General features: G+C 44.5%; 1 protein-coding gene across 2 annotated transcripts; it reads right to left on the bottom strand.

The window, feature by feature from the left end:
- ZFP90 (ZFP90 zinc finger protein) lies at nt 1–25880 on the bottom strand. 2 transcript variants are annotated; one of them, XM_088027447.1, is made up of 5 exons: nt 25724–25880; nt 25372–25436; nt 8400–8550; nt 7965–8060; nt 1–4213 (listed from the first exon to the last, which is right to left on the bottom strand). In XM_088027447.1, exons 2-5 carry the CDS (start codon nt 25402–25404, stop codon nt 2565–2567), a joined length of 1929 nt encoding a protein of 642 aa, XP_087883573.1. In that variant the 5' UTR covers nt 25405–25436; nt 25724–25880; the 3' UTR covers nt 1–2564. The 2 variants fall into 2 exon arrangements, with proteins under 2 accessions (XP_087883573.1, XP_027950797.1); XM_028094996.2 differs by having other exon boundaries at nt 8400–8526.
- Between the last annotated feature and the right edge of the window lie 1584 nt (nt 25881–27464).

Genomic DNA, 27464 nt, shown 5'->3' with positions numbered 1-27464 from the left:
TTCAACTAAGAAGGCTATTTATTGAAATAATACAATGATGTTACAAGGATGTATTTCATGTGACCTAGGAAGCTGGGTGTTCCTAAGTGCATGGTGCCTGGTTGCTGGAACTAGAGAATCCTCTGCTCAATCAACCACAGATACCACGGACATTCTGGGCTCCTTCTTTGTCAAAGCAGATGTGCTGAGATTCAGAGATTGGTTGGATCTAGGCCAAGTTCCACACACAAACCAGTGGTTTTCTTTGAGTCTTCTGGAACTAAGTCTTTACAAACTTCTTTTGAAGTAGAATAGCACTCAACCGGTTCCAATTTATGTCATTCTTGCAAATAGTCCACTATGGGGATCCCCAAATAATCAGCAGCAAACAAGTTCCTGATAAGCATGGTAGCCACTCAGTGGAAGGGGGGGGGTCTGTATAGAATTACCCATTGTCAAACTATGTATCAGACAACACATGGTCTTGGCACCGTGTGTGTGTTAAGCATGGAACATCACAAACAAGATATTTTTGAACAGTTAAAGTCTTGGAAGGGCAGGGATGCCTGGGTGGCTCAGTTGGTTAAGCGACTGCCTTCGGCTCGGGTCATGATCCCGGAGTCCCGGGATCGAGTCCTGCATTGGGCTCCCTGCTCGGCGAGGAGCCTGCTTCTCCCTCTGACCCTCCCCCCTCTCGTGTACTCTCTCTCTCTTTCTCGCTCTCTCAAATAGATAAATCTTTAAAAAAAAAAAAAGTCTTGGAAGGGCAGATTCCCATCTTGTTCTATTTGTAATGGACTCATTGTGCTAGACATCACACATTTTAGCCCCCATGTACATTTTTCCTGCAAAGAATTATGAAGAAGGGCGCCTGGGTGGCTCAGTTGGTTAAGTGACTGCCTTCAGCTCAGGTCATGATCCTGGAGTCCTGGGATCGAGTCCCACATCGGGCTCCCAGCTCAGCAGGGAGTCTACTTCTCCCTCTGACCCTCTTCCCTCTCGTGCTCTCTCTCATTCTCTCTCTCAAATAAATTCTTTAAAAAAAAAAAAGAATTATGAAGAATATTTGAGAGTTACTTCCTGTTGTCTAGGATGAGAGAAGGATAATGGATCCTGCTACTTGGCATGTAAAGAAGACAGTAGGAAAGGTTTACCATCAACATCACCCATATCATTCCTCTCCATGATTCATCAGGGTGGGAAAATTTACTTATCTTCAGAGAGGAGAGGCTCTTGTGTGAAAGGAGTAAAGGTCCCTATTGCTTCCAAATTTATCTCCACTGTTGGCACCTTTGGGATTCTTTTAGGATAGCCTATGGTAGGCATGAGAGAACATTAGGGACTGGAGTGGGCTACTGATGCTTATCTCATGCTTTACTGATGGACGAGCAGCATATAACCAAAAAAGTTAAATTTTTTATGATGAAGTATTTCCTTGGCACACAAAATGGGTCATTACATGGGTTCTCTAAACTGATTTAAAGATAGATTTTATGACAATGGGTAATTACATTTATACTTCTCCACAGTAAAATTAACTTGGGGAAAATGTTTCCTCTTTAGTTTTGTGCTGTTTTCCCATTGATCCAATATAGGAAGCCTGGGGCAGTGCTTTCTCATGGGAGTGTCATAAAAAGCACAGTAAGAGAACTGAGCAGTTCTATGAAACTGACATATGTTAGTTGAATGTATAAATATTACACCTGGGAAAAGGAAAAAAGTCACCAGCAGTTGAACTATTCACAGTTTTTGTTAACATTTTGGTATGTAAGCTTCCAACAAGTTTTTCTGAATAAGTCTGTGACAAATCTGCCTCTGTATTTTGCTGCCTCTTATGCTTTTATGAATTCCCAGAGTATCCAACTCAAGTGCTCATTAGTTTGTGCATCTGATTTATTTTAAAATTTACTTTAAAGCCCTCTGAATTCCAAAATACCTTTTCAGTGCTAGACCACAGGGCCAAAGATCCAGGAGACCTGCTTTCTCCACCCAGCTTTGCCATCATAAGCTGTATCACACTGTGCAAACCACTTCACATCTTTGGCTTTTGGTTTCTTCATCTGTACAATGAAGTGGTTGGGCCAGCTGATCTCATTCTTTGAATGGTTGATTCTGGGAGGTGGAATTGGTTTCCATGGTGAATTTAATGTAAGAGCTGCAGTTGAATGCAGTCGTCAAGCAATTTTAAAATAAGTTTTGGTCACTACCGCAGGAGTTTTATTAAAAAAGGCTGTAAACACAGAGTTACAACTCAAACTGTTCAAAGTTGATGATCTCCTGCGTACAGATATTCAAAAGCTTTATAAAGTCCAATACATAAGCATATCATTTCCAATTGGTTATATATGATGTTTATAGTTGTTTTTATAAAAGTCTGTAATCAGATTTGAGAATGTGCCTATTTATTAAAAAAAACATTGTCTACTAGCATAGAACTTTCTTCACACCACACACACACACACACACACACACACACACACACCCCATTACATTCTCAAGCTTCCTCTCTAGTAAGAATCCTGTGATACTGAATAAGAACAATAGTTTAGCTAAAGTTTTCTGCACATTCCTTAATTTCAGGGCTTCTACAGTTTATTTCGTGCATGAATTCTCTGGTGTTTAGTTAGTGCTGAACTTCTACTGAAGTTTTTCCCACATTCCTTACAAGCATAGGGTTTTTCTCCAGTATGAATTCTCTGATGATCATGCAGATTTGTTTTCTTTCGAAAGGCTCGCCCACATTCATTACATTCATAGGGTTTTTCTCCAGTATGAGTTCTCTCATGCTGAATGAGGGATGAACTTTGACTGAAGGCTTTCCCACAGTCAATACATTCATAGGGTTTCTCTCCAGTGTGGGTTCTCTCATGCTGAGTAAGTGATGAGCGTCGACTGAAGGCTTCTCCACATTCATTACATTCATAGGGTTTTTCTCCAGTATGAATTCTGTGATGTTCTATGAAGCTTGTACTCCTTTTGAAAGCTTTTCCACATACATTACACTGATAGGGTTTCTCTCCAGGATGAGAAATAGGTTGTTGACTAAAGTTCTGCTCACATTCATAGGGGTTCTGTCCAGTATGGATCCTCTGATGATCAGTAAAGTCAGTAATGTGACTGAAGTCTTCCCCACAGTCATGACAATGATAGGATTTCACTTCAGTGACAGTGCTTTCATCTTGAGTAAGAGATGGGCTGTGCTTGAAATCTATGCTGTAGTTATTGCTTTGGTAAGGTTTGCCTCTCTTATGAATCCTCATATGTTTATAAAGGGATGGACTCTGACCAAAAGCCCTCCCACATATGCTACATTCAAAAGGTTTCTCTCCTGTATGAGTCCTTTCATGCTGGACAAGGGAAGAACATCGACTGAAGGCTTTCCCACATTCCTTACACTGGAAGGGTTTCTCTCCACTATGTGTGACCTCATGCTGAGTGAGGGATGTGCCATGCCTAAAAGATCTCCCACATAAATTGCATCGATAGGGTTTCTCTCCAGTGTGAATTCTCTGGTGCTGAACAAGGGAGGAGCTGCGCTGGAAGGCTTTCCCACAGAGACTGCACTGGTAAGGTTTCTCTCCCGTGTGAGCATTCTCATGCTGACCAAGGGAAGAGCTATGCCTGAAGGCCTTCCCACACACATTACATTCAAAGGGCTTCTCCCCAGTGTGAATTCTCTGATGCTCAGTAAGTTGTGTCTTCCAGAGGAAGGTTTTTCCACAGTCAGTACATTCATGGTGTTTCTTTCCAGGATAAATTCCCTGATCTGTACCATTGGGGAAAGCTCCTTCTCCTTTATGAGTTTTCTCGTGTTTAGTGAGTGATGATCTATGAATAAAGGCTTTTCTACATTTGTCACATTTATAAGGTTTCTTTTTTGCAAGGATATTATTCTGATTAATTATATCTGAATTATGTCCCAAATTGCTTCCAAGTGTATCACATTCAGTAGGCCTTGAAGGAATGTTCAGTTGTGTAACCAGGACTGTGTTCAATCTAGAATTTTCACCAAATTTATTTTGCTGAAAATTTTCCTCTGGTGTGATTATTTTCTTCTGGTTGGATGCATCTGGGCCCAGGTATCTTTTCCAGGTTTCCTGGTGTCTCTCTAACTGGCTACTAACATCCCAAGTGCTTTCAAATGTGGCATGCGAAAGGCCATCTGTGCTACGGGATCCTGCAGATATGCTCTGTTGCAGATGTGATGATTTGGCTTCAGGCCTGGTCTTCCAGTCTGAAAAAAATCCAAAGGGCAAAAGTCCCCTGTTCCCTCCTCTTGAAACAAACTGCTACAGTAGGAATGGGGAAATGAAAGAAATATAAACTATATGTGATTCTGTTTTGAAATTAGTCCTGTAGTTTGGAGAGAAGACCCAAATGAAGGAAAGGAAAAGTAAAGAGAAGTGACAGTGCAGACTGCAGAGCCAGAGTGTATGGCAAGTCTAGAATGAGGAAGCCCCTCCAGGAGGGCTGGTTAGGATATAAGGGAATAAGTGAGCATGAGAATGTAAGGCACAGACACAAATGGAATACAATCATGGTCTGTCTTGTAAGAGCCTAATAACTGCTCTCCATGCTTCCTGTCCATTTTATAAATCATCCCAAAATCTGTCTTCCTAATTCAGCCATTTCACAATTTCTTTAAAGTCACCTCTGAGGCTCCAAATCTTCAAACCCTATAGAGAAAATCCGCAGCCACTGACGTGACTGAAATCATTCTTTGACATACTTGGAGACCAATGGCTATACTTTACAAACTGAGATAAAGTAATATTTCAGGAAGCAAATCATTATCGCCTTTATAATTAGGGCTCTGGTTTTAGCCTGTCTGAGTTCTGGTTCTACTCTAATCACCTCGATCAAAAAGGATTTTACTCAGGGCACCTGGGTGGCTCAGTTGGTTAAGCGACTGCCTTCAGCTCAGGTCATGATCCTGGAGTCCCAGGATCGAGTCCCGCATCGGGCTCCCTGCTTAGCAGGGAGTCTGCTTCTCCCTCTGACCCTCCCCCCTCTTGTGCTCTCTCTTATTCTCTCTCTCTCAAATAAATAAAATCTTAAAAAAAAAAAAAAAAGGATTTTACTCAGCCTAATAAATTGATCTCTAAATCCCTGTTTCATTTCAGAATACAGCAGACAATTAGTCTCTAGGTTCTAAAAATGGTAATTTTTAAAAACTAAAGGGAAGGGGGGCTCTGGGGTGATGGAAATGTTCCATATTGAAATGAATTTGGATTAGATGGGTGAATGCACTTGTCAAAAGCAACTGGATGGTACTTAGAAGAGTTGTATAGCTTACTGTATGTACATTTTTCTTGAAAAAACCATAAATACTGAACTTTGATTAACGATATGTATGCTGAAGTGTGTAGGGGTGAAATGTATGTGTTGGCAACTTAGTTGGAAATGCACCAAAAAGTATAGATTAAAAAAAAAAAAAAGATGATGGGATAGATGAAGAATATGTGATAAAGCATATAATAAAATTTTAACAACTATAGAATCTTGGTGGTAGGAATATGGTGTTCACTATATAATTTTTTCAACTTTCCATACATTTGAAAATATTCATAATAAAATGTCAGGAGGGAAAAAAACCAACAACCAAGGGGCCCTAAGCCTCAAAATTCCTTACCCTGGAACAAGACTCAATTCTAATTTCCCAATGACAGAAAATGCTTTGTATTTCTTCTAGAATATTTCTCAGAGGGATATTCAAGAAATGTTTGTTGATATGAATGAATGAGAAAATTCTCTACCCAATCACATTAAAAAACAATCAAGTAATTCCTGACTTTCTATGTGCTCTATAACACAGATAGAATACATAGATATATAATAGGCTCTTTCTCCAAGAGCTTGAAGTCTTAGAAATAAGAGCCAATCTTTTGATAAAAAAGGAAAACCATCAGATGGTATATTTTAAATCTGAGCTTGTACAGTAAAAGATGATATAAATGGTACTTGTGATCAGGGAAGGTAGAAATAAATATATAAATACATATTATGTTCATGGATTGAATAGACACCCTAAACTTAAGGAATAGACAGCTCTGGATAGGTAGAAAGTATTATCTAATTAGGGAAACTGTACAGTACTTACAGAAAACATTAAGAAGAAGTTCAACCCAAGTGGAACTTGTTTTAGTGGGAACAGAAAGAGAATACTGGAAGATACAATAGGGGACCTTTAAATCAAGGGGGATCTGTTTCCTATAATGAGGTACAGGGAGTAACAGCAAGGTTTTGTCAGAGGTAGGTGGTTTATGAAGATAAAGCACTAAAATCCAATATGGTCCACCAAGTGATGAGCAGATAAACAAAATGTGGTATGTCCATACAATGGCATATTACTCAGCAATAAAAAGCAAGGAGGTACTAATACATGCTACAATATGAATGAACCCTGAAAATATGCTAAGTGAAAGAAGCCAGTCACAAAAGGCTACATATTATATGACTCCACTTACATAAAATATCCAGAAATGGTAATCCACTGAGATAAAAAGATTAATGGGTGCAGGGGTAGCAGGTAATGGAGAGTAACTGCTAATGAGTATGGGGTTTCTTTCTGGGTGTTAAAATGTTCTGTAGTTAGATACTGGTGATGGCTGCACAACTCAGTAAATCTCTGAAAAACCCCTAAGCTGTACACTTTAAAAAAGGCGAATTTATGGTATGTAAATTATATCTCAAAAAAGCTATGATCTTAAAAATCCAATATTGGTTATAAAAGACTGAGCAATTTCAACTGGGAATTATAGTAATCTCCTCACGGGGCCTAATTTGGGAGGAAAATAACCTGAATTGCATGAAAAGGTCTAAACTGACTGGGGTGTTTGGACTGAGGGATTAGAGATCCACTGGTTTCTTTCTTTCTTTTTTTTTTTTAAAGATTTTATTTATTTATTTGACAGAGAGAGAGACAGCAAGAGAGGGAACACAAGGGGAGTAGGAGAGGGAGAAGCAGGCTTCCCACAGAGCAGGGAGCCTGACGTGGGGCTTGATCCCAGGACCCCGGGATCATGACCTGAGCCGAAGGCAGATGCCCAACGACTGAGCCACCCAGGTGCCCCTGATCCAGTGGTTTCTAATGCGCAAGGGGAGAAACGGGTAATGGGCAAGGTAGCAAAATGTGCTGGCTGGGGATGAAAGATGATTAATTTAGATTTTAGGTATTTAACTGCATGGGACTTCCACAAGGAGGGGTCCTGTGAGATGGGAAGAAAGTGACCAGGGTACAAGTAAGGATGATTTCTGAGTCCAAAGCACAGCATAAAGAGCTGTAACTACCACCCTTGGAAGGTGGTAATACAGAAAGAAAGGGGAGGAAGCTGAAGAGCAGACTCCTTAGGCAGATTCACTTAGGGGGGAAACCAAGCAAAGTCAAAGACCTAAAGCCAAGAAGTACTTAGTAAGCCAGAAGACCAGGAGAGAAGGATACTCCAGGAGCCATGGAGAGGCAATGAAACAAACTGGCATGAAAATAGGATGGAAGGAAGATGGTACTCCTCCCCAGACAGGTGTTGTAGGAATGTGGTGAGGGAAAGAAGTCTGAAATCAAGTTATGAAAAGATGGAGAATCAAAGCCGTGAGTACTTCTACAAGTCTGGGGCCACCGACCATAAAAGCAGCAAGACAAAACAAGAAGACATGGGAGTTCAATTAATGTCTGAATGAGTAAGAAAAGGGATTGCTAATCATGATGGGAGACTGAGGACACCAGAGGAGAAAATCCAGCGATATGATCACAGTACAGGGAGAAATGGTATTCTGTGTAGGACAAAGGGGTACATTTTCCTCTAAGACCTGTCAGCAGCAGGAACATCCTACTGCAGAAGGGAGACAGAGGTATCACCCAGGAGATGGTTTAGTTTCCTCTGCAGGTCTAGGAGCTCCCCAGGCACCAATATGAAGGTGCTCCCCCCCTCCCTCAGCTGTGCCACTGTCTGCATTGATTCCTGCATGCCTGACTCCTCCTCATTTACCTGGACAGAAAGGTCTTTGGATTTCTCCCTCTGATATCCACGGCTCTTCTCCTTGTTCCAATTTGAAGATCACCTCTGGCTTGGAAACTTGATATCCTGCTCATGGGTAAATACACAAGATTTGGTTGTTTGGGCAAGTGCACAAAGACCCTTCCTACAAGTCAGTACTAGTCCTGGATCTTCAGGAACTCTGAAGGAAAAAAAAAAGTGCAACTTGAGGAGTCATGCAATCAAATGACCTATTTCCAGTTCTGCAAAAGAAAGAACTTTACTTAAAAAGCAGGCTCAGAAAACTGTAAAGCTGAGTCGCGAAGAGAAGAATAAGCTCTAACCGTGCATACCCTGCTCACGGCCACCTGATCTACAAGCCCCACAACCTTAGCACCTGAGAAAGGAAAAACCTGCCAGTAGGCAAGATACTGACTTGGTCCTTACCAAGAGAAACCAGGTGGCTATAGTTCTCCAGCATCACATCCCTGTACAAGCGCCTCTGAGCTGCGTCCACGTGGTGCCATTCTTCCTGAGTGAAGTCCACAGCCACATCTTTGAATGTCACTGATTCCTGTAGGATCACATTCCTGTTCAACTAGGGATCAACACCACAAATGTTCCCATGGCAATACTGGGAACATACTGTAGGCTCATCAGAAATGGTGATCACACATTTGATATCCTGAGGGGAATGTTGGGTTAAATACAGTAGTTACTTACATAATTTTGTAAAGAATCCAGTATGGCAGGCAGGAAAGTCACAAGGGGCAATATGTTCTGCAATCCCGTATCCCTACTTAGCTATTGTGTTTTCCTGGAAAGCCACGCCTTGTCACACAATCACCAACTCCTCACTGACCATGCATTTCCTTTGTTACAAAATCCAAATATACTGGGGAGTAAAAGCAACAGCCCTCCTTCAGCCCCTCACCAATCTCACTGTGCTCCCTAGAAATAAATACTGTTAACAGTTTGGTACATACATGCAAGAGTCCCTACTCCATGCTTCATTCACGCATACACAGAGTCTTGTTTTGTGAATTACCATACTGCTCTACAACTTGCTTTTTGCATTTAACTATGTCTTGGAGATCTTCCCATAGGGGTACAAATAATTTTACCTTATCCTTTGAATTGCTTCATAGTACGCCATAAACAGCTGTATCATAACATATTCATTGCCTAAAACCAACGGCATTGCTGGTTTACAATATCCATTGCACTAAGGATAAGATTCAGATATCCCCACCACTTACTGGATTCTAGCCAGGCTGCCCTTGATGATCCCTGAATACATCTAGCTTGTTCCTACCCTGGGGCCTTTATACTTGTTACTCCCTCTTCCCTTAGGATCCCCACATGGTTGGAAACTAGTTTCTAGTTATTCCGGTCTCATCTCGAGCACACCCCCTCAGGAAAGTTGTCTTAGCACCTCCCCTCCGATTTACTCTCCATCACATAACCATGTTAATATTCCTCCAAGCACAGGTTATCACTCAGTGCCCAAATCCCTGCCACTTGAACTCAGGAACCAAACAGATTCAGGTAAAAAGGACACCTGTACTTCTAAAAATAATCTGAGATTAGCTTGTTCACTTCTCTGTCCCCTACCCCTCCACCTCTGCCACCATGAGCTCCACGAGAACAGGGACATTATCTATCTTGATCAGTTATATGCCCAGCACAGAGTGGATGCTTAAAAAATGCTTGGTGAGGGGCCTAGGCTGAGCCTGGGTGGCTCAGTCGGTTAAGCATCTGCCTTTGGCTCATATCACGATCCTGGGGTCCTGGGATTGAGCCCCACGTCAGGTTCCCTGCTCAGCGGGGAACCTGCTTCTCCCTCTCCCTCTGCCCCTCCAACCCACTCATGTTCTAACGCTCTCTCTCTCTCTCTAAGTAAAATCTTTAAAAAAAATGCTTGGTGAATGAATAAATGGACCAGTCCCTGTTAGTAGACAATTGGATTATTTTCAGTATTTTGCTGCTACAAACATTACTGCAATGACACCTTTGTGTAAATATAGCTAGTTAGGATTGGAATTGCTATGTCAAGGTCTTTTCTCGATTCTTACCCCCCCCAATCATTTCTTCCTTACCACCCCACTGAACCTAGGCTGGCTAACATCCCCCATGCCTCTCCATCAGTTCCAATACTCATGGACTGATTTTTGTCTTGTCTTACTAGGCCTTCTTAAGCTATGAGACACCTGTCACCATGTCCTAACTGAAATATTTCCTTTGCTCCTGGTTGGATTTCAATCTCAAAAATGTACACAGTAAAATATGGTAAAGACGATTAGTGTGAAAAGACACTGAAAGCAGAGCTGAATTCACTGGAGCAGTGAGAGAAGGTTACATGGAAGTTTCAGCCCTATTTTGTGTCCTTCTCCCTGTGGGCTTTAGCTATAGCTCAACTAGAGTTATTTCAATTTCCTGGAGGGTGTCATTCTCTCCCCACCTTCCCACCTGTCTTTCCCTTGCTAATTCCATTCCACATTTTGGGTGCTGGTTAACAGATCTTCAGTGAAGTCTTTTGATCCCCCATTGGAAGGTCAATCCCTGTATCATGTGCTTTAAGCCATTTTGTACACCTATGATTATTCAACTAAACCTAATAATCTATTTAATACTTGTCTTCCTAGTTAGATAGTAAGCATTATGAGGGCAGAGACTATACCGTTTTTTCTTTAACTTGGAAACACCGGTGTCCAACAAGTGTGTGATTCACACTAAACACTGTGTGGTTTCCTAACAGAGATTTGAATTTTAGAGAAGACAGGAGTGGCACCTTCTTCTATTGAGTGAGGAACATGGCCACATCCACACACAACACCGGCTCCGTGTTGGAACGTGGGAGGTTTTTCTGACAGAGATCAGGGATCTGACTGTGCCAGGTAAGATGACACTAGATATTTACTAGGGGCCTGGCTTTACCAGATGCACCGTGGCAAAAAGAAAAATGCAAATGAAAAACACTGCACTCCTTGAGTAGGTTCCAGTTTATTTTAAAATGTGTTATTCATTACAGCACAATATAAGATGATCCATAGTAAAGGGAGGAGCCACAGGCCTTCAGAGGAGGGAAAATGAGGGGAAAGAAGAGAAGCTTAAGGCAGGCTATGTACTGGGCCTGAAGAGGAAGTACCATCTGAATGGGAGAAGAAAGTGGGAATCCAAGCCAGGGATTACCAAGCTTGAAAAGGGAGGCTGGGCTCAGGATGGGCATGGCCAGCTGGGAAAAAGGGGCTGGATCAAGGCAGACATTTTAAGTCAGGTTGTAAGAAGTAACACTTTCTCCCCATTGCCTACGGTGTCCTGTATGTTTATACAGCCCCTTTGGCTGTCAGCCAACCTTGATTCCTTTGCCTAACTGGTCCCTCTTATTATTATTATTATTTTAAAATATTTATTTATTTAAATAATCTCTACACCCAACGTGGGGCTTGAACTCACAACCCTGAGATCAAGTCACATGTTCCTCTTGACTGAGCCAGTCAGGCGCCCCTATTATTATTTTTAAGATTTTATTTATTTATTTGACAGAAACACAGCGAGAGAGGGAACACAAGGGGGGTTGTGGGAGAGAGAGAAGCCGGCTTCCGGCTGAGCAGGGAGCCCGATGCGGGGTTTGATCCTGGGAGATCCCAAGACCCTGGGATCATGACCTGAGCCAAAGCCAGACACCTAATGACTGAGCCACCCAGGCGCCCCGCCCTCTTATTTAATTAAGTAATCTCTACACCGAACGTGGGGCTCGAACTCATGACCCCGAGATCAAGAGTTGTATGCTCTTCTCACTGAGTCAGCCAGGCACCCCCAGTTTCCCCATATTTCATACAAGGCCTCCTGATTTTCTTCCGCTTCCCCAAACAGACTGCACTCATGGTAAAGAATGTGCTGACCAGTAAACAAATGTCTAGTCCAAGTTAAACAAATGTCATTTCTTGCCTCAACAGGACAACAACTGGCTTCTGTTCTACTCTTGGTCCCACCAACTCTCTCTTTCCTACCCACAATCGGAGTCAGTTTTCTAAAATTCAAACCTTTGACCATGTTACAAACCAGGCCACCATCACCTCTTACCTGACCATGGCTACAACCTCCTAACTTGTCTCTCTCCTTTTCTACTCATGCCCTGCTCCCAGGTCTGTCTTCCATATATCAACCAGAGTGATCATATTAAAACCTGTCGGATCAAGTCACTTCTTTGCTTAAAAATCTCCAACAGGATCTCAATTCACTCCAAATAAAAGCCAAAGTATTTACAGTGGCCTACATGGCCCTCCACAGTCTGCCTCCCCCACTTCAGCTATCTCCTTGACTTCATCTTGAACCTCATTCCTGACCCACTGTTCTCCCCCCTTCACTTACCCTGCCCTCCTTCAGATTCCTGGAACACACTAGGCATGTTTCTGCTCTAGAGCCTTTGCTTTGACTGTTCCCTTGACCTGGAAGCTTCTTCCCGCACATGTGCATGTGGCTCTTTGTTCAAACATCACCTAATCAGAGCAAACTTCCCCGGTCACCCTGCGTAAAACAGCACCCCCACCCTGCACTGTCACTCTGGTTTCCTCTCCTTTTCATAGTTCTTACCACCTGACATATATTTTCATTTGTTTACAGTATGTATTGCAGAGAGCACAGTGTAAACTCCAGGAAAGCCGGACTATTATCTATTTTCTTCATGCCTGACTTTTCATTGCCTAGAATAGACCTGGCACATAGTAGTAGGTGTTCCAGAAATATTTAATAAATATTTTTCTTTTTTAAGGTTTTCAATTTTTTGAGAGCGACAGAGAGAGAGAGCTCACACCACATACAAGCAGGGGGAGGGGCAGAGGGAGATGCAGACTCCCTGCTGAGCAGGGAACCCGATGTGGGGCTTGATCCCGGGACCCTGGGATCATGACCTGAGCCAAAGGCAGACACTTAACTGACTGAGCCACCCAGGCACCCAATAAATGTTTTTCTTGAGATTAAAAATTACATTCCTTCATGTGACCTTCAGAGTCCTTCATAACCTGGTCCCCATCTTACTTCCACAGCCTCATCTCTGGCTTCTCCTTCCCTCTGACACCATAATTCAGCCTGAAGAAGAGTTACAACTTGAAACTAAACACTCTCTTTTGCCTCTGTAAAAATGCTTGGCCTTCCTTCCTCTGTGGAGGTAACATTTATTCTCTCACCAAGACTCTATAAAGTTCTTCCCTCTGGGGCTCCTCTCCTAACCCCAGGTCTGGGCCAAGTGCCTCACACCTCCCACGACCCTCCTCCCTGGATCCCTCTCCAGTAAGCTCCTAAGAAACTACATCATAGTGACTGTTACCTATGATTCACTGTGCTCCCAAAGGGTCAAGACCTTGACTCAGGCACCTTCGAAACTCCAGAGGTCAGAATCAGCTTGGTACATAAAAGACAATCAAGAGTTTGTAAGATTAAACAGGCAAAATGTACTGAGACCCCCAGTGTGAATGAGCCACTCTGAGAGCTCAACTCGACAGCATTCACCCTCCTTCCAGATATAACTGAACCTCATTATCAACCCCTTTTAAAAATTAACAGGGTTGGGCACCTGGGTGGCTCAGTCACTGGGCATCTGCCTTGGGCTCAGGTCATGATCCCAGGGTCCTGGGATCGAGTCCCACCGGGCTCCCTGCTCAGCGGGAAGCCTGCTTCTCCCTCTCCCACTCCCCCTGCTTGTGTTCCTGCTCTCTCTGTGTCTCTCTGTCAAATAAATAAATAAAATCTTTAAAAAAAATTAACAGGGTTATCATGAAGTATCAAGTATTTTGCCTGCATCATGTTGACATAAAAGGTCCAAAGAACTAGAAACAGCATATAGTAGGTTGAGAAGACTCAATTTCCTAGGCCCGTAAAAAGCGGCACACTAATAACGTGCAGTAAGTAATGTGCAGGTGAATCACAGACCTCCTGGTCCAATCTTCTCATCTCTAACTCTGTATCTGGGTTCCCTGAACTGAACGCGTAAAGAGTTTTAAGAGCAGAAGGGTGAAAGGACACTTCCAGCTCTGCAGAACAAGGCTTGCAAATATAAACAGATACCCCTTCCAACTCTAAAGTGCCAACTCTGGAGGAGAAATCTGCTCAAATTCTAACTCAGGAAACTTTGTAACTTTGCAAAGCTGCAAATCAGAGAATGGTAGCTAGTAAGTAAAAACAATTACATTTATACAAACTACTCCCTCTAAGACCAAAGCCCAATTAGAACACATTATATTTGCTAAGACATAGTGTGGCGTTTTCACTCAAGTACTCCATGTGCTCTGGTTCCAGACCAGTAATAGCTTGGTAAACTGAGTTAACGGCATATCTAACAATTGAGTGTGGAGAAAAGACACTATTAACATTAGCCTCTACACACACACACACACACACACACACACACACACACACACACACCCTACTTAGGCTTGGTAAACTGAGTTAACGGCATATCTAACAATTGAGTGTGGAGAAAAGACACTATTAACATTAGCCTCTACACACACACACACACACACACACACACACACACACACACACACACACCCTACTTAGGCTTAGACTAAAGGCATTATCATCCATAGAGGCCTACCTGGAAACCTGGACCTCATCCTTGCCTCTTCATTTTTCCTTTATGCCCTGGAATCACCAAGAGCCTCAAAAAACATCTCCTACATATAGTCCCTCCCCTTCATTTCTCAAATCCTGCTCAAAACCTCCCCTGCCAATGACCATTAAGCCAGGCAATAACTTTCTAGATCCATTCTAATATGGTAGCCACCAGAAACCTGTCACTACTGAGCACTTGCAATGTGGTTAATTCAAATTCGGATGTGTGGCAAGTGTAAAATACACCTGGATTTCAAAGACTTAGCACCAAAATAAAGAAATAAGTAAAATAGCTCATTAATTTTAAAGTATTAATTCATGTAGAAATATTTCAGTTATACTGGGTTAAATAATATATATTACTAAAATAAATTTCACCTATTTCTTTCCACATTGTGCTACTAGAAAATTTTAAATTATATATGTAGTTAATATTTTTCTGGACAGTGTTGCTCTACACTGTCCTAGATCTCCACCTCATCCTGTGGATACACCTAGCTAGCACCCACCTCAGTGCAAGTAACCCAGGAAATGATCTGAAGGCTGGCAGAACAGACTCTCCACAGTGAAATGTGGAAAAGAGGCCATAATGAAGAGAGTAGGAAGGGTGAAGACTGGTGAGGAGCCAAACTGATCTGTGGGACTGTACGAAGGAGGGAGGAACAACCTGGGTACAGAGAAAGAAGAGAAGCAGACCCCCACACCAGGAACCCCAGGCTCATGGGACCTGCACTGGGAAAATGAATCCCTGTAACATTCAGCTTTGAAAATCAAAGAGGCCTAACTTTGAAAGTTCCTACAGTAAGTGGGGCTTCACACATGGAACTTTAATAAAGTTTTTTTTTTTTTTATGATTTTATTTGTTTGAGAGAGACAGCATCTGCCGGTAGAGGAAGAGACAGAGCACAAGAAGGGGGCAGGGGCAGCTGGAGCCGGAGAAGCAGACTCCCCGCTGAGCAAGGATCCCGCGCAGGGCCCAATCCCAGGGCCCTGAGACCACGACCTGAGCAGAAGGCAGACGCCCAACAGACTGAGCCACCCAGGTGCCTCATGCAACTTTAAAAAAAAAATCAGTGGATTCAGCTCTGGAAGAGCGAGACAGGATGATAGGAAACTGAGTCCCCGCCCTTGAAGAGACAGCACAATAAATAGCCCCATGGAGATACACCACAGAGGGAGCAGTTTGAAAAACACCTGGGGTATAGAGGTAGGAGATTTATTTACTAATCTCAGAGCATGTACTGGAGGAGCAGGGATCCTTGGGAGACTTCTCCAAGAACAAAAGAGCTGGCAGGTACCATTTCCCTCCTCTACTTCCCACCCTGAATACATGAACACCTGTGGGAACCACTGCAGTGTGAACATTCTCCACCTCGCTTGCTGACAGTACATACTGCCCCAGTGCTCTTCTGTGGACTCACCCTACATCCCAGTCTCAGCAGTTTTCCCAGGAGGCTGCAGGCCCCCTCCCACGGCAGACCAGCAAGGACCTTACTGGCACCGTCTGCGCCAACCCTCGAGTTCTCCTGCAGACCTGCCCCCTCCAATATACCCTTGGCCGGAGTTCATCCAAAGCAGTGCCACAAGCCTGGCAGTATGCAAAAAAAATTAGTATATGTATAAAAAATCAGTCAAGGGAGTCACAGAATAAAAAAGATATTAAGTATGACACCATATACCTAAAATGTGGGGGGAGAGGAGTAAAGAATGGATTCAAACTCTGGAGACTATCAACTTAATATGGACTGCTATAGGCGTAAGATTCTATATACAAACCTAATGATAACCACAAATCAAAAACCAGAAACAGATATGCAAAAAAAAAAAAGAGGGAGAGAGAGAGAAAGGAATCCAAGTATTATCACTAAAGCCAGCAAACTGTGAGAGAAGAGAACAAGAGAAGAAAGGAACAGAAAAGACTACAAAAGCAACCATAAAACAAGTAACAAAATGGCAGTAAGTACAGATCTCTCAATAATTACTTTGAATGTAAATGGATAAAATGCTCCAGTCAAAAGACACAAGGTGACAGAATGGAGAAAAAAGCAAGACCCATCCTTCTGCTTTCTAGGAGAGACTCATTTCAGACCTAAAGACATGCAGATTGAAAGTGGAAGGATAGGAAATGAGAGTGAAAAGAAAGCTGGGGTAGCATTACTTATATTGGACAAAACAAACTTTAAAACAGAGACTGTAGGGGCACCTGGGTGGCTCAGTTGGTGAAGCATCTACGTTCGGCTCAGGTCAAGATCCCAGGGTCCTGGGATAGAGCCCCGCTGGGGCTCCCTGCTCAGCGGGAAGCCTGCTTCTCCCCGTCTAACTCCCCCTGCTTGTGTTCAATCTCTCGCTCTCTGTCAAATAAATAAACACAATCTTTAAAAAAAAACCCAAAAACAAAACAAAGACTGTATGGGCACCTGGATGGCTCAGTCGGTTAAGCGTCGGCCTTTGGCTCAGGTCATGATCCCGGAGTTCTGGGATCGAGCTCCATATCGGGCTCCCTGCTCCAAGGGAAGCCTGCTTCTCCCTCTCCCTCTGCCTGCCACTCCCCCTGCTTGTACGCTCTCTACTAAATAAATAAAAATCTTTAAAAAAAATGAAAAACAAAACAAAGACTGTAACAAGAGACAAAGAAAGACATTATATAATCATAAAGGAGACAATTCAACAAGAAAATATAACAATTGTAAATATTCATGCACCCAACATGGGAGCACCCAAATACAAAAAGAAGCTCCTAAAAAAACATAAAGGAAATAATCAAGAGTAATACAGTAATAGCAGAGGACTTTAACACTCCACTTAACCAAAGAGAAAATCAACTAGGAAACAGTGGCTTTGAATGACACACTAGACCAGATGGATCTAACAGATACATTCAGAACATTCCATCCTAAAACAGCAGAATACACATTCTTTTCAAATGCACATGGAACATTCCCCAGAACAGGTCATATGTTAGGCCACAAAACAAGTCTGAAGAGATTCAAAAAGAATGAAGGCATACCATGCATCTTTTCCAACCACAATGCTATGAACTAGAAATCAACCACAAGAAAAAAATCTGGAAGTGACACAAACATGTGGAGGTTAAATAACAAGCTACTAAACAGTGAATGGGTCAACCAAGAAATCAAAGAGGAAATTAAAAAATACATGGAGACAAACGAAAACACAACAGTCCAAAATCTTTGGGATACAGCAAAAGCGGTTCTAAAGGGAAGTTTACAGTGATACAGGCCTGTATCTCTCTCTCCAATTTTGCCTCCTGCCATACACCCTATGCTTCCACCACATGGACTCTTTGACCTTATTACATCATTCTCTTTCGAGGCTCCTTGTCTTTGTACATCTTATTCTGACCACCATGTACTTTCTTCCCTCAGCTCCACAGAAAAAATTCCTACTCACCTTTCTAGATCCAGATCCAGCTTTTCCAGATCTAGATCCAGCTTTTCCAGATCCCTCAACCTCCCCGCCTCCCCCTTCAGCATTTGGTCCACATCTCCATTTCAGAATAGTAGCTGTTCATTTTTTTTTTTTAAGTATATATGCTTTTTTTTTAAAGATTTTATTTTTTTAAAGTAATCTTTACCCCCAACGTGGGCTTGAACTCATGACCCTAAAATCAAGACTTGCATGCTCTACCAACTGAGCCACCCAGGCGCTTCTAGAACTGTAGTTTTTTATTCATGTTTTTCTCCCTCAACATTTTCCTCAAACTTTTTTTCATTTCAGTATCTCCAAAACCAATCATGTTGGAATTGTCCAGAATCATCAGAGCAACTTAGAAAACTTGCCATGCATGGAGGGCCCTGACAAACAACTTTCAAAAACTCCTCAGGTGATTCATTAGAAAAGAGCAACAGCTAACATTCAGTGAACTTCATTCACCACAGGCCAGGCACTGAGCTTGGTCATTTATGTGCACCCTCTCGCTAAATTTCCTCACTGAAGCCGTACTGACGTCCTAAAGGAAGCAGGTACCTTCTCCTGACTACTTGTGAAGTGTGACCCTAGTTAAGGACCACTGCCTGGCACAGAAAAGGTATTCCAAAAATGTCTGCTGAGTCAATGAATACAGAGTCTGGGTCATTTTTTTTTTTTTTTAAGATTTTATTTATGTGACAGAGACAGAGAGCACAAGCAGGGGGAGCGGCAGGCAGAGGAAGAGGGAATAGCAGGCTCCCTGAGGAGCGGGGAGCTGGATGCGGGGCTTGATCTCAGGACCCTGGGATCGTGACTTGAGCCAAAGGCAGATGCTTAACTGACTGAGCCACCCAGGCGCCCATTCTGGGTCATGCTTACTGAAGGAAAATGAGGAGTCATTTTGAGGATCAAAAAAAAAAAAAAAAAAAATTAAGTGAATTAAATTTCTGGAAAATAAAGAGCAGGGGCAAACAGAAAAATGATGGTGTTAAGAGCCGAAACCAAGAGCTGGTTCCTCTTAAATACCAGCAAAACAGAAAAACCTTTGGCATATCTAGTATATAAAAGAAACAACTGGGGGTGCTTGGCTGGCCCAGTCAGTGAAGTGTGCGACTCTTGATCTCGGGGTTCTGAGTTGGAGCCCCACATTGGGTGTAGAGATTACTTAAAAATAAAATCTTAAAAACAACAACAAAGCAAATGACTTTAAAGGGAATAAACAAACCAGTAAAATACACAGCAGATGCGAAGAAATGTGAAAAATATTTTTTTAAAAAGATTTAATTTATTTGACAGAGAGAGAGATAGTGAGAGCAGGAACACAAGCTGGGGGAGTGGGAGAGGGAGAAACAGGCTTCCCGCTGAGCAGGGAGCCCGATGCAGGGCTGGATCCCAGGACCCTGGGATGGAGCCCGATGAAGGGCTGGATCCCAGGACCCTGGGATGGAGCCCGATGCAGGGCTGGATCCCAGGACCCTGGGATGGAGCCCGATGCAGGGCTGGATCCCAGGACCCTGGGATGGAGCCCGATGCAGGGCTGGATCCCAGGACCCTGGGATGGAGCCCGATGCAGGGCTGGATCCCAGGACCCTGGGATGGAGCCCGATGCAGGGCTGGATCCCAGGACCCTGGGATGGAGCCCGATGCAGGGCTGGATCCCAGGACCCTGGGATGGAGCCCGATGCAGGGCTGGATCCCAGGACCCTGGGATGGAGCCCGATGCAGGGCTGGATCCCAGGACCCTGGGATGGAGCCCGATGCAGGGCTGGATCCCAGGACCCTGGGATGGAGCCCGATGCAGGGCTGGATCCCAGGACCCTGGGATCACGACCTGGGCCAAAGGCAGACGCTTAACGACTAAGCCACCCAGGTGCCCTGAAATGTGAAAAACCTTAATGACATGGATAATTTAAAAATTTTAAATCACCAATGTTGATGCAAAAAAGTAAAAACCTTAATTAAGGAAGAAATAGAGTAAACTATTCCCAAATCATCCTCTTGATAAAAATCCTAGATCTAAATGTTTTGTAAGTAAATTCTTTCAAAAGGCAGAAAAAGATGAAAAGCAATCTGAATGTTTCTACAACTTAAGGATAAACATGCCACCAAACCACTGTAAGATCTTCCTTTCTCACTCTAAGGGCTATTTCACCTAAGAACGCAGATGAAATAATTTATTTTCAAAAAAAATCAACTGTAACCAAGAGAATTTTATCCCAGTATTATTTGTAATCATAAAAATTTTAGAAACAACCTAACGTCCTATGAGAAATGGTTAAATAAATTTTGGTATGTTCATGCAAAGCAGTATAAACCAGCCATTAAAGGTGTTTTTTAGGGGCACCTGGGTGGTTCAGTCAGTTAAGCATCTGCTTTCGGCTCAGGTCATGATCTCCGGGTCCTGGGATTGAGCCCTGAGTTGGGCTCCCAGCTCAGCGGGGAGTCTGCTTCTCCTTCTCCCTCTGCCTCTTCCCCCTGCTCATGCTCTGTCCAAATGAATAAAATATTTTTTTTAAAAAAAGTTTTTTAAAAAAGCAAAAGAAAAATCCATATAGAAATTATATGAAATTTAAAATGTTTAAGGGAAAAACATACATAGGGAGAAAAGAAGGAAATTCATCACAACAAATATAGAGGTGCTAAAGAGGGATCACAAATGACTTTTTTCTATTTAAAAAATTTGTATTTTATATATGCTCACATGCTTTGATAAGATAAATATTTTTTTTAAAGATTTTTATTGATTTATTTTTGAGAGAAAGAGAGAGCAGGGGGAGGGGCAGAGGGAGAGAGAGAGAGAGAATCTCAAGTGGACTCTGTTAACTCAGAGCCCAACGCACGGGGCTCTATCTCATGACCCTGAGATCATGACCTGAGCCAAAATCAAGAGTCAGATGCTTAACCAACTGAGCCACCCAGGTGCCCCTGATAAGATATATTTTAAATAAAAGTAGTACAAGACACAGAAAAAAGGGAAAATAATATTTTTTTGAAATAGTTCTTAGAAGAACAGGTTTTGACATCCTAACATTGTCTTAAAGACAAAATTTCTTGGGAAGCCTGGGTGGCTCAGTCGTTAAGCATCTGCCTTTGGCTCAGGTCATGATCTCAGGGTCCTGGGATTGAGCCCCAGATGGGGGTCCCTGTTCAGCAGCAGGCCTGCTTCTCCCTCTCCCTCTGCCACACCCCCTGCTTGTGCTCTCTCTCACTCTCGATCTCTCAAATAAATAAATATTTTAAAAATTAAAAAAAATTTTTTTAAAGACAAAATTTCTTAAAAGTGTTCAGTGACAGTTATACTGTTTCTCACAATCATTTTATCAGAAAATTAGGGTCACTGTAACTGGAAAACTAGTTTTTGCTCTATTAGTAGAAAATGCAGAAAGTACAAAATTGCTGCTTGGGGTTAAATGGTTATGAATGTTTGCTACTGTGACACCCACTTCCAGAGTGTGTACTTTGGAGAAAGGGATGAAAGCAGTCAAATGGCCTTGCCCTGAAAGAGCTAGCTGAAAGCTTAGTAAAGAGATGGATGGGTAAACACACAACTCCGTGTGACATAAAAACAGTACTACGACCGCTGTACACAGGTGCTGTGGGAATGCACGAGAGGCACCCGACCTTACCCAGGGGAAAGAGTGTCTGGACTGAGGCTTAAAGCCCAGCTCCAGTCAGCTCAAGAGAAGGCTAAAAAAGGGGACTTATGGACACAGGGAGCTTGAACATTCCTGACTGCAAACATCCTGACCTGGTTCGGCAAGTGGCTTGGCTGCCCCTAGCGGTCCAGGAGCATCTTGCCTGAGTTGGGGTGACCTGAGCCAGCTTTGGCTGAGCCTATTCATCCTGATGGCCTAACCACAGAGCTCTTGGGATCTGGAGTCAATGAAGACCAGGTCCTGGCTCCTCTCTACTTCCTCCCCTTCAAGGTAAACCTGGTCTCCATGTGCAGCTTTTTTCTTATAAAACTTCCTCCATTTCTTACTGTTCTGGTGGTTTCACCTTTTCTTCCTAACTAAAAATGTAGTGCATATAATGAAGAGAATGATACATAACGTTTACACAGATACAGCTACCAACAATCCTATAGATCCTAAGGATTTTCAAGGTATCCCCCCTCTGCTCCTGTTCCCCTCCATTTTGGAGCCACTTCAAGTATTTGTAAGCCAAACTCCAGCGGAAGGTCCCACCCCCCCCCAAACACGAGCTCTTCATGGGAGCTCTGACTTTCAAACTCTTGCTCCTACATTTTGTCATTCACAGCAATCTTTAAAACTAAGAAGAAATCATCTTAGTTTCCTGCTCAACAACAGTGACTCAAGCTACACCAACCACTTGCAGCTCCCTGAACACACTAGACACACACATCCTGCTGCTCAGAGCACTCTTCTCCAGACCTGTGCATCGTTAACTCCCTCGCCTCCTTCCAGTCTGTCCAGATGTCCCCATCTCAGCAAGAGGAAGGCTTACGCTGACCACGCTATTTAAACTGTACCCTCACCACAATCCACCCTCTTCCCCACTCAATCCCCCTTACTTTTCTCTACCTTCTCCCCCACTCTGGTCCTGTAAGCTTCTAGTATATTATAAAAGTTACTTACTAAATTTTTCTGTCTCCTCCTTCTAGGATGTAAGCCCCACAGAAGCAGAGATCATTATAAATGTTGTTCACTAATGTATCCCAACCGCTTAGAAAAGTGTCTTAGCACATCACAGAGGTTCAATGGCTATCAGCTGAATGAATAGATGAATGAATGAATGGTTTACCAGGGCCACAAAGAAAGACATCCAAACTCCCTTCTATTCTCATCTACCCACTGCCTGCAGCCCACACCCACTGTCACACAGGACAACAGTTTCACGAACATGCCCCTCATCTTCTTGCCTCCCAACGTCCCTGACCCACAAAGTCCATCAGCTCTATCTCCACCCCCTTCATTTTCACTTGTTGGACTCTGCTCCTATTCAAAAGTGACATCTCCACTGACTCTTTCCCGCGGGCAGAATTTCCTCTCCCCTCTCTGTAGGCACAGCAGCCTATGGACCTCAGAAACAACACGTGATACCACTTCTCCTGTGCTATAGACTGCATGAGGCTTCCCCCACTCAGTAAACCTCCAGGATAAGCAGTCACATGACTCAATTACTCATCTCTTGCATTCCCTGAAGGGCCAAGCTCAGAGAAAAAGAAACTCTGACAAAGGGAAATTTCTGCCCAAAAACCCCCTCTGTGGATTCAGTTGTTTTGGGGCGCCTGGGTGGCTTGGATGGTTGGGCGTCTGCCTTCGGCTTGGGTCATGGTCCCAGGGTCCAGGGATCGAGCCCTGCCATCGGGCTGCCTACTCCGCGGGGAGCCTGCTTCTCCCTCTCCCACTCCCCCTGTTTGTGTTCCCTCTCTCACTGTGTCTCTGTCAAATAAATAAATAAAATCTTAAAAAAAAAGATTCAGTTGTTCTGTCCTTCCTCCAGGGTCATTACCTGCAGCCTGGGTTAGGTAACCCAAGGGAACTGTCAGGCCATTCTGAGAGAATGTAACTCAACTAGAGTACTTGGGCAACAAAGCTTTGAAAGTGTAGTTTAAAAGCGTCCCTAACATTCACTGCTCAGAACACAAATCCACTTTCACCCTCAAAGAGGCAACCCCTGGGGCACCTGGGTGGCTCAGTCAGTTAAGCATCTGCCTTCGGCTCAGGTCATGATCCCAGGCTCCTCGGATTGGGCCCTGCTCAGCGGTGAGCCTGCTTCTCCTTCTCCCTCTCCTGCCACTTCCCCTGCGTGTGCTCTCTCTGTTAAATAAATAAAGGAAATCTTAAAAAAAAAAAAAAAAAGGCAACCCCTACGGAAAGGATCATCACCCCCATGAGGTGTTAACTGCGTTAAGCGATCCTAATTCTCACAGCCTGCTGAGGAAGTGCTTTATATGGAACTGCACTGATGACCAGTGATTTGCTCTGGCTCATGTCAAACCAAACAACTATCTTGTTCTAGTATTGTTATTTGTTTTACTCCTTAAGGCTCACCCTTATAAAACAAAAACATACAAAAAGAAGTAAAAGATATAAAGGCATTATATGTTTAATTTACTATAAAATGTTTTATTTTTTTAAGGTTTATTTTTTTAAGGATTTATTTATTTGACAGAGAGAGAGAGAGCGAGAGAGGGAACAGGGAGAGAGCAGGGGGAGTGAGAGAGGGAGAAGCAGGCTTCCCGCTGAGCAGGGAGCCCGATGCGGGGCTCGATCCCAAGACCCTGGGATCACGACCTGAGCCCAAGGCAGATGCTTAACAACTGAGCCACCCAGGCGCCCCAAGATTTATTTATTTTAGAGAGAGAGAGAGAGAGAGAGCGCGAGAGCGAGAGCGAGAGCATTCGTGCATGCAAACGGGAGTGGGGGGAGGGGCGGAGGGAAAGGAAGAGAATCTCAAGCAGTCTCCCCACTGAGCACGGAGCCCGACCTCATGACCCTGAGATTTTACTTTTAAGTAATCTCTATACCCAATGTGGGGCTCAAACTCACAACACCGAGTTCAAGAGTCACATGCTCAACCAACTGTGCCAGGCAGTGCCCCTGGATTGATTTTGATAGTCTCACACACTTAACAACTAGAGTCTGTGATTTTTCCTTAATTCTAAAGAGAGTGTGGATTAAAATACCATCTGAACCTCGTTATAGTTTCAGATATACGCTATGTAAATCAATGCATAACCTGAGTTTTGATACTTCTAGAAAATGCCTATTCTCTCACAAGAATAAATGACTTAAAAAATCAGCTTCATATTAATGAAGTTGAAGGCTGGACACCTGGGGGCGTACACTATTATACCCTTGTTAAGGCAAAAAAGAACACGAAAAGCTATGGGACAGGTCCTTCCTGTTTTGTACGTTGTTTTTTTTGTTTTTGTTTTTGTTTTCCTCCTGGCCCAAGAAAGCCCATCTCCAGCCTCTTCCAAGGCAAATCCTGACCAAGCTTCTTCGGCTCCTACGGTCTCTTTATGGCTCCTGGGTCAGAGGCTGGGGCTGCTCTCTCTTTCCCTAACAGTTACTTCCTCCTCTATGTAGTTTTCTATCCTACCACCCTACCCTCTCCATTCCGTGACAGAGTTCAAGGACTTGGCCTGGCACTCAGGACTCTCAACAGTGACACTTCCCGACACATTCACTCTTAACTCTTCCCGCAGAACCTCACCGCCCTGGTCCCCTCCTCCCCACAGTGCGGCCCCCTTTTTGGGACGCCCACCCCCCCCAGCTCTGGACATCTTGGGTTTCGCACGCTGGGAGGCTCTGAGGGGAGGACCAAGCTGGGAAAGGCCGTCCACAGGCGGAGAACAATGACTGCTCTAAACACGCCCCGGGGTAGTGAGGAACCCGCTGCTCACCTGAGGCGCGGCCGTCGGAGGCCTCGGGGCCATTCCTGCCTCGCGGGGGCCGGCTCCCAGACGGGCTGGGGAGAGAGGACAGGGCCCACTCACCCGGCTGCAACCGCCGACCCCTCCCCGCCGCGCCGGGCCCGCCTCCGCCCCTCAGCCACTTCTCCAGGAGACGGTTAGGGAGCTGCGCGGACCGCGCCTAGGCCTGCCGTTTCCCCCGGCCCTAAATTAAAGGCTCGAGGCATCCTGGACACCGTCCTCTGACCACGCCCAGTCCCACCCGCAGGATGGTGGGCGCGGCCGGGCGGATACAAGCCAAACCCGTGGGAGGTGCCGCCTCGACCCGCGCGCTCGGAATTACCGCCTCCTGAGGACTCGGATTTCGGGACCTCGGGCCCCCTCTGCGCTCGCGTCCAGCTCCTCCTGCACCCGCTGCAGGTTCAGTCCTCTCCAATTCTGATGTGCGGAGGGGCGGCCCAAAGCGGCCTTAGCCGCACTGGGGCTGGACAATGGCCGCAGCGGCGGGGGAGGGGGCAGAGGCGGAAGTGCGCCTGCGCACGCGGAGCCTCGGTCCCGCAACTCCCGGGCGGTGGCTGACTACACTTCCCAGAGGCCCGCGCGTGTGGGTCCCGTAGAGGCAGCCTGGGAGGTCGCTGCGCCACCCTGGGGAGCAGCGGTGGGGTCCGCGGTGTGGCTTGGATACTCGTGCGTCCATTTATTCCAATAATAGGCACTGAGCACCTCTTCTGTGCTAGGGGCGGGATTCAGCGGCAGATGGGAAAGGAAAGACCCTACTTTCGGGGAGCTGGTGTGCACTGCTGTGGACGAGGCCAACAATAAAAACGTAAACATATCAACAAGATATATTTCAGGTACTGACTTCAGCTACAGGAATGGCATAGTGAAGGGAGTGGGGCAGCGTCGCATCTTCATCACAAAATGTTATTTCCGTTGCCTCTCCTATGCCATGTTCACCCATGGGTCACTACCGAAGGTTTGGACACTGATTCCCCAGACCACGCCTACTACGCCTAAGATACTTGAGGCACTTATTACTCCAAGGGAATAAAAGAATCTTTTCCCGTTGTCCCAAAATTGGTAACCGGGACTCAGATGAGGATTTAAGTTCTTTCGCATTCTAAAGAAAGACAAAGCTTTTGGGGCTAGACACTCTCAGGCCTTACAAAAGGGTAGCCGGGTGCTGAATTTGCCCTGTTGCTATTAACCGTTGCCTCGACACCACCCCTCTTTCTCAGGCTTTATGAGGAAACTAGAATGGGAAAGAAAAGAATTCCTCAGAATGGCAAGCCCTCCGCCTAGGGGGGAATTGCAGTGTTCCACCCCCACTCCCAAAAATGAATGTGAGAAAGAAAACCTCTCAAACATTGAGAACACCCAGGAAAAGGGGAGGTTACACAAATTACCCCCAATGCCTTCCAGAGAAAGGGAAAGGGAATTAGAGAACAGGCTGTGTGTAAGGAGAGCAGCCTGAATTCTCATTGTGTAAGTAGGTGGATACGCTAGAAAACAATTGAGCTTAGCTCCCGGTGGGTGAAGGGTGCAGCTCACAACATTACAAGGCTGTGGAACTAACCGGGCGTGAGAAGGAGCTGAGGAAGTTGGAAGAGGTTGAAGTGAAGCCAGATCTCCCAAGTCAGGTATTGGTGGGTTTCCTCTAAGGAACTCACAAATGCACTTAACGTTTCTGCCGGGGTGGCTAAGCAACTTTAATGCTGGATGGAATCGTTTTAAAACCTTTGAAAATGAACTGATGCACTGGAAAATTGGTAAGGAATACACAGAGGGCAAAACAAAGCAAAAATGACAACTTAAGAGTGGTAGGTAGCTTTTACCTGGAAGACTTTTGCCAAATGAGGCAAAGTTGAGTTTTGCTTTTCATTGTCCCCTTCTTTCCGTTCAGGGACCGCGTTCTGGGCGGGAGGGCCAAGGGCACCGAGAGGGGAGCGGCAGTCTCCTCTCAGAAGTGCCCGCCCTACCTGGCCGGCTCTGCCGCCGAAGGTCAGGTATCCTGGTCGGCCGATGTCGTCCGGCCACAGGGCCAAGAGAGGTGAGAGGCCGGTTTTTCCGAGGACAGTCTACAC

Source organism: Eumetopias jubatus, unplaced genomic scaffold (assembly GCF_037043125.1).
Source record: "Eumetopias jubatus isolate StellerSeaLion01/CBP00866 unplaced genomic scaffold, mEumJub1_p1.0 scaffold_10, whole genome shotgun sequence".
Lineage (NCBI taxonomy): Eukaryota > Metazoa > Chordata > Mammalia > Carnivora > Otariidae > Eumetopias > Eumetopias jubatus.
The sequence above is the reverse complement of the archived record's forward strand: the minus strand, read 5'-3'. Positions and strand labels throughout refer to the sequence as shown.

What these genes read in the sequence shown, in the direction of transcription:
- ZFP90 (XM_088027447.1), bottom strand. Translation starts at nt 25,404, where the DNA reads ATGGCCCCGAGGCCTCCGACGGCCGCGCCTCAG. An exon ending in CTCCGACGGCCGCGCCTCAG is followed by an intron (nt 8,551 to 25,371) that starts GTGAGCAGCGGG and finishes GTTGATCCCTAG; the next exon opens with TTGAACAGGAATGTGATCCT. An exon ending in TAGCCACCTGGTTTCTCTTG is followed by an intron (nt 8,061 to 8,399) that starts GTAAGGACCAAG and finishes ACCCATGAGCAG; the next exon opens with GATATCAAGTTTCCAAGCCA.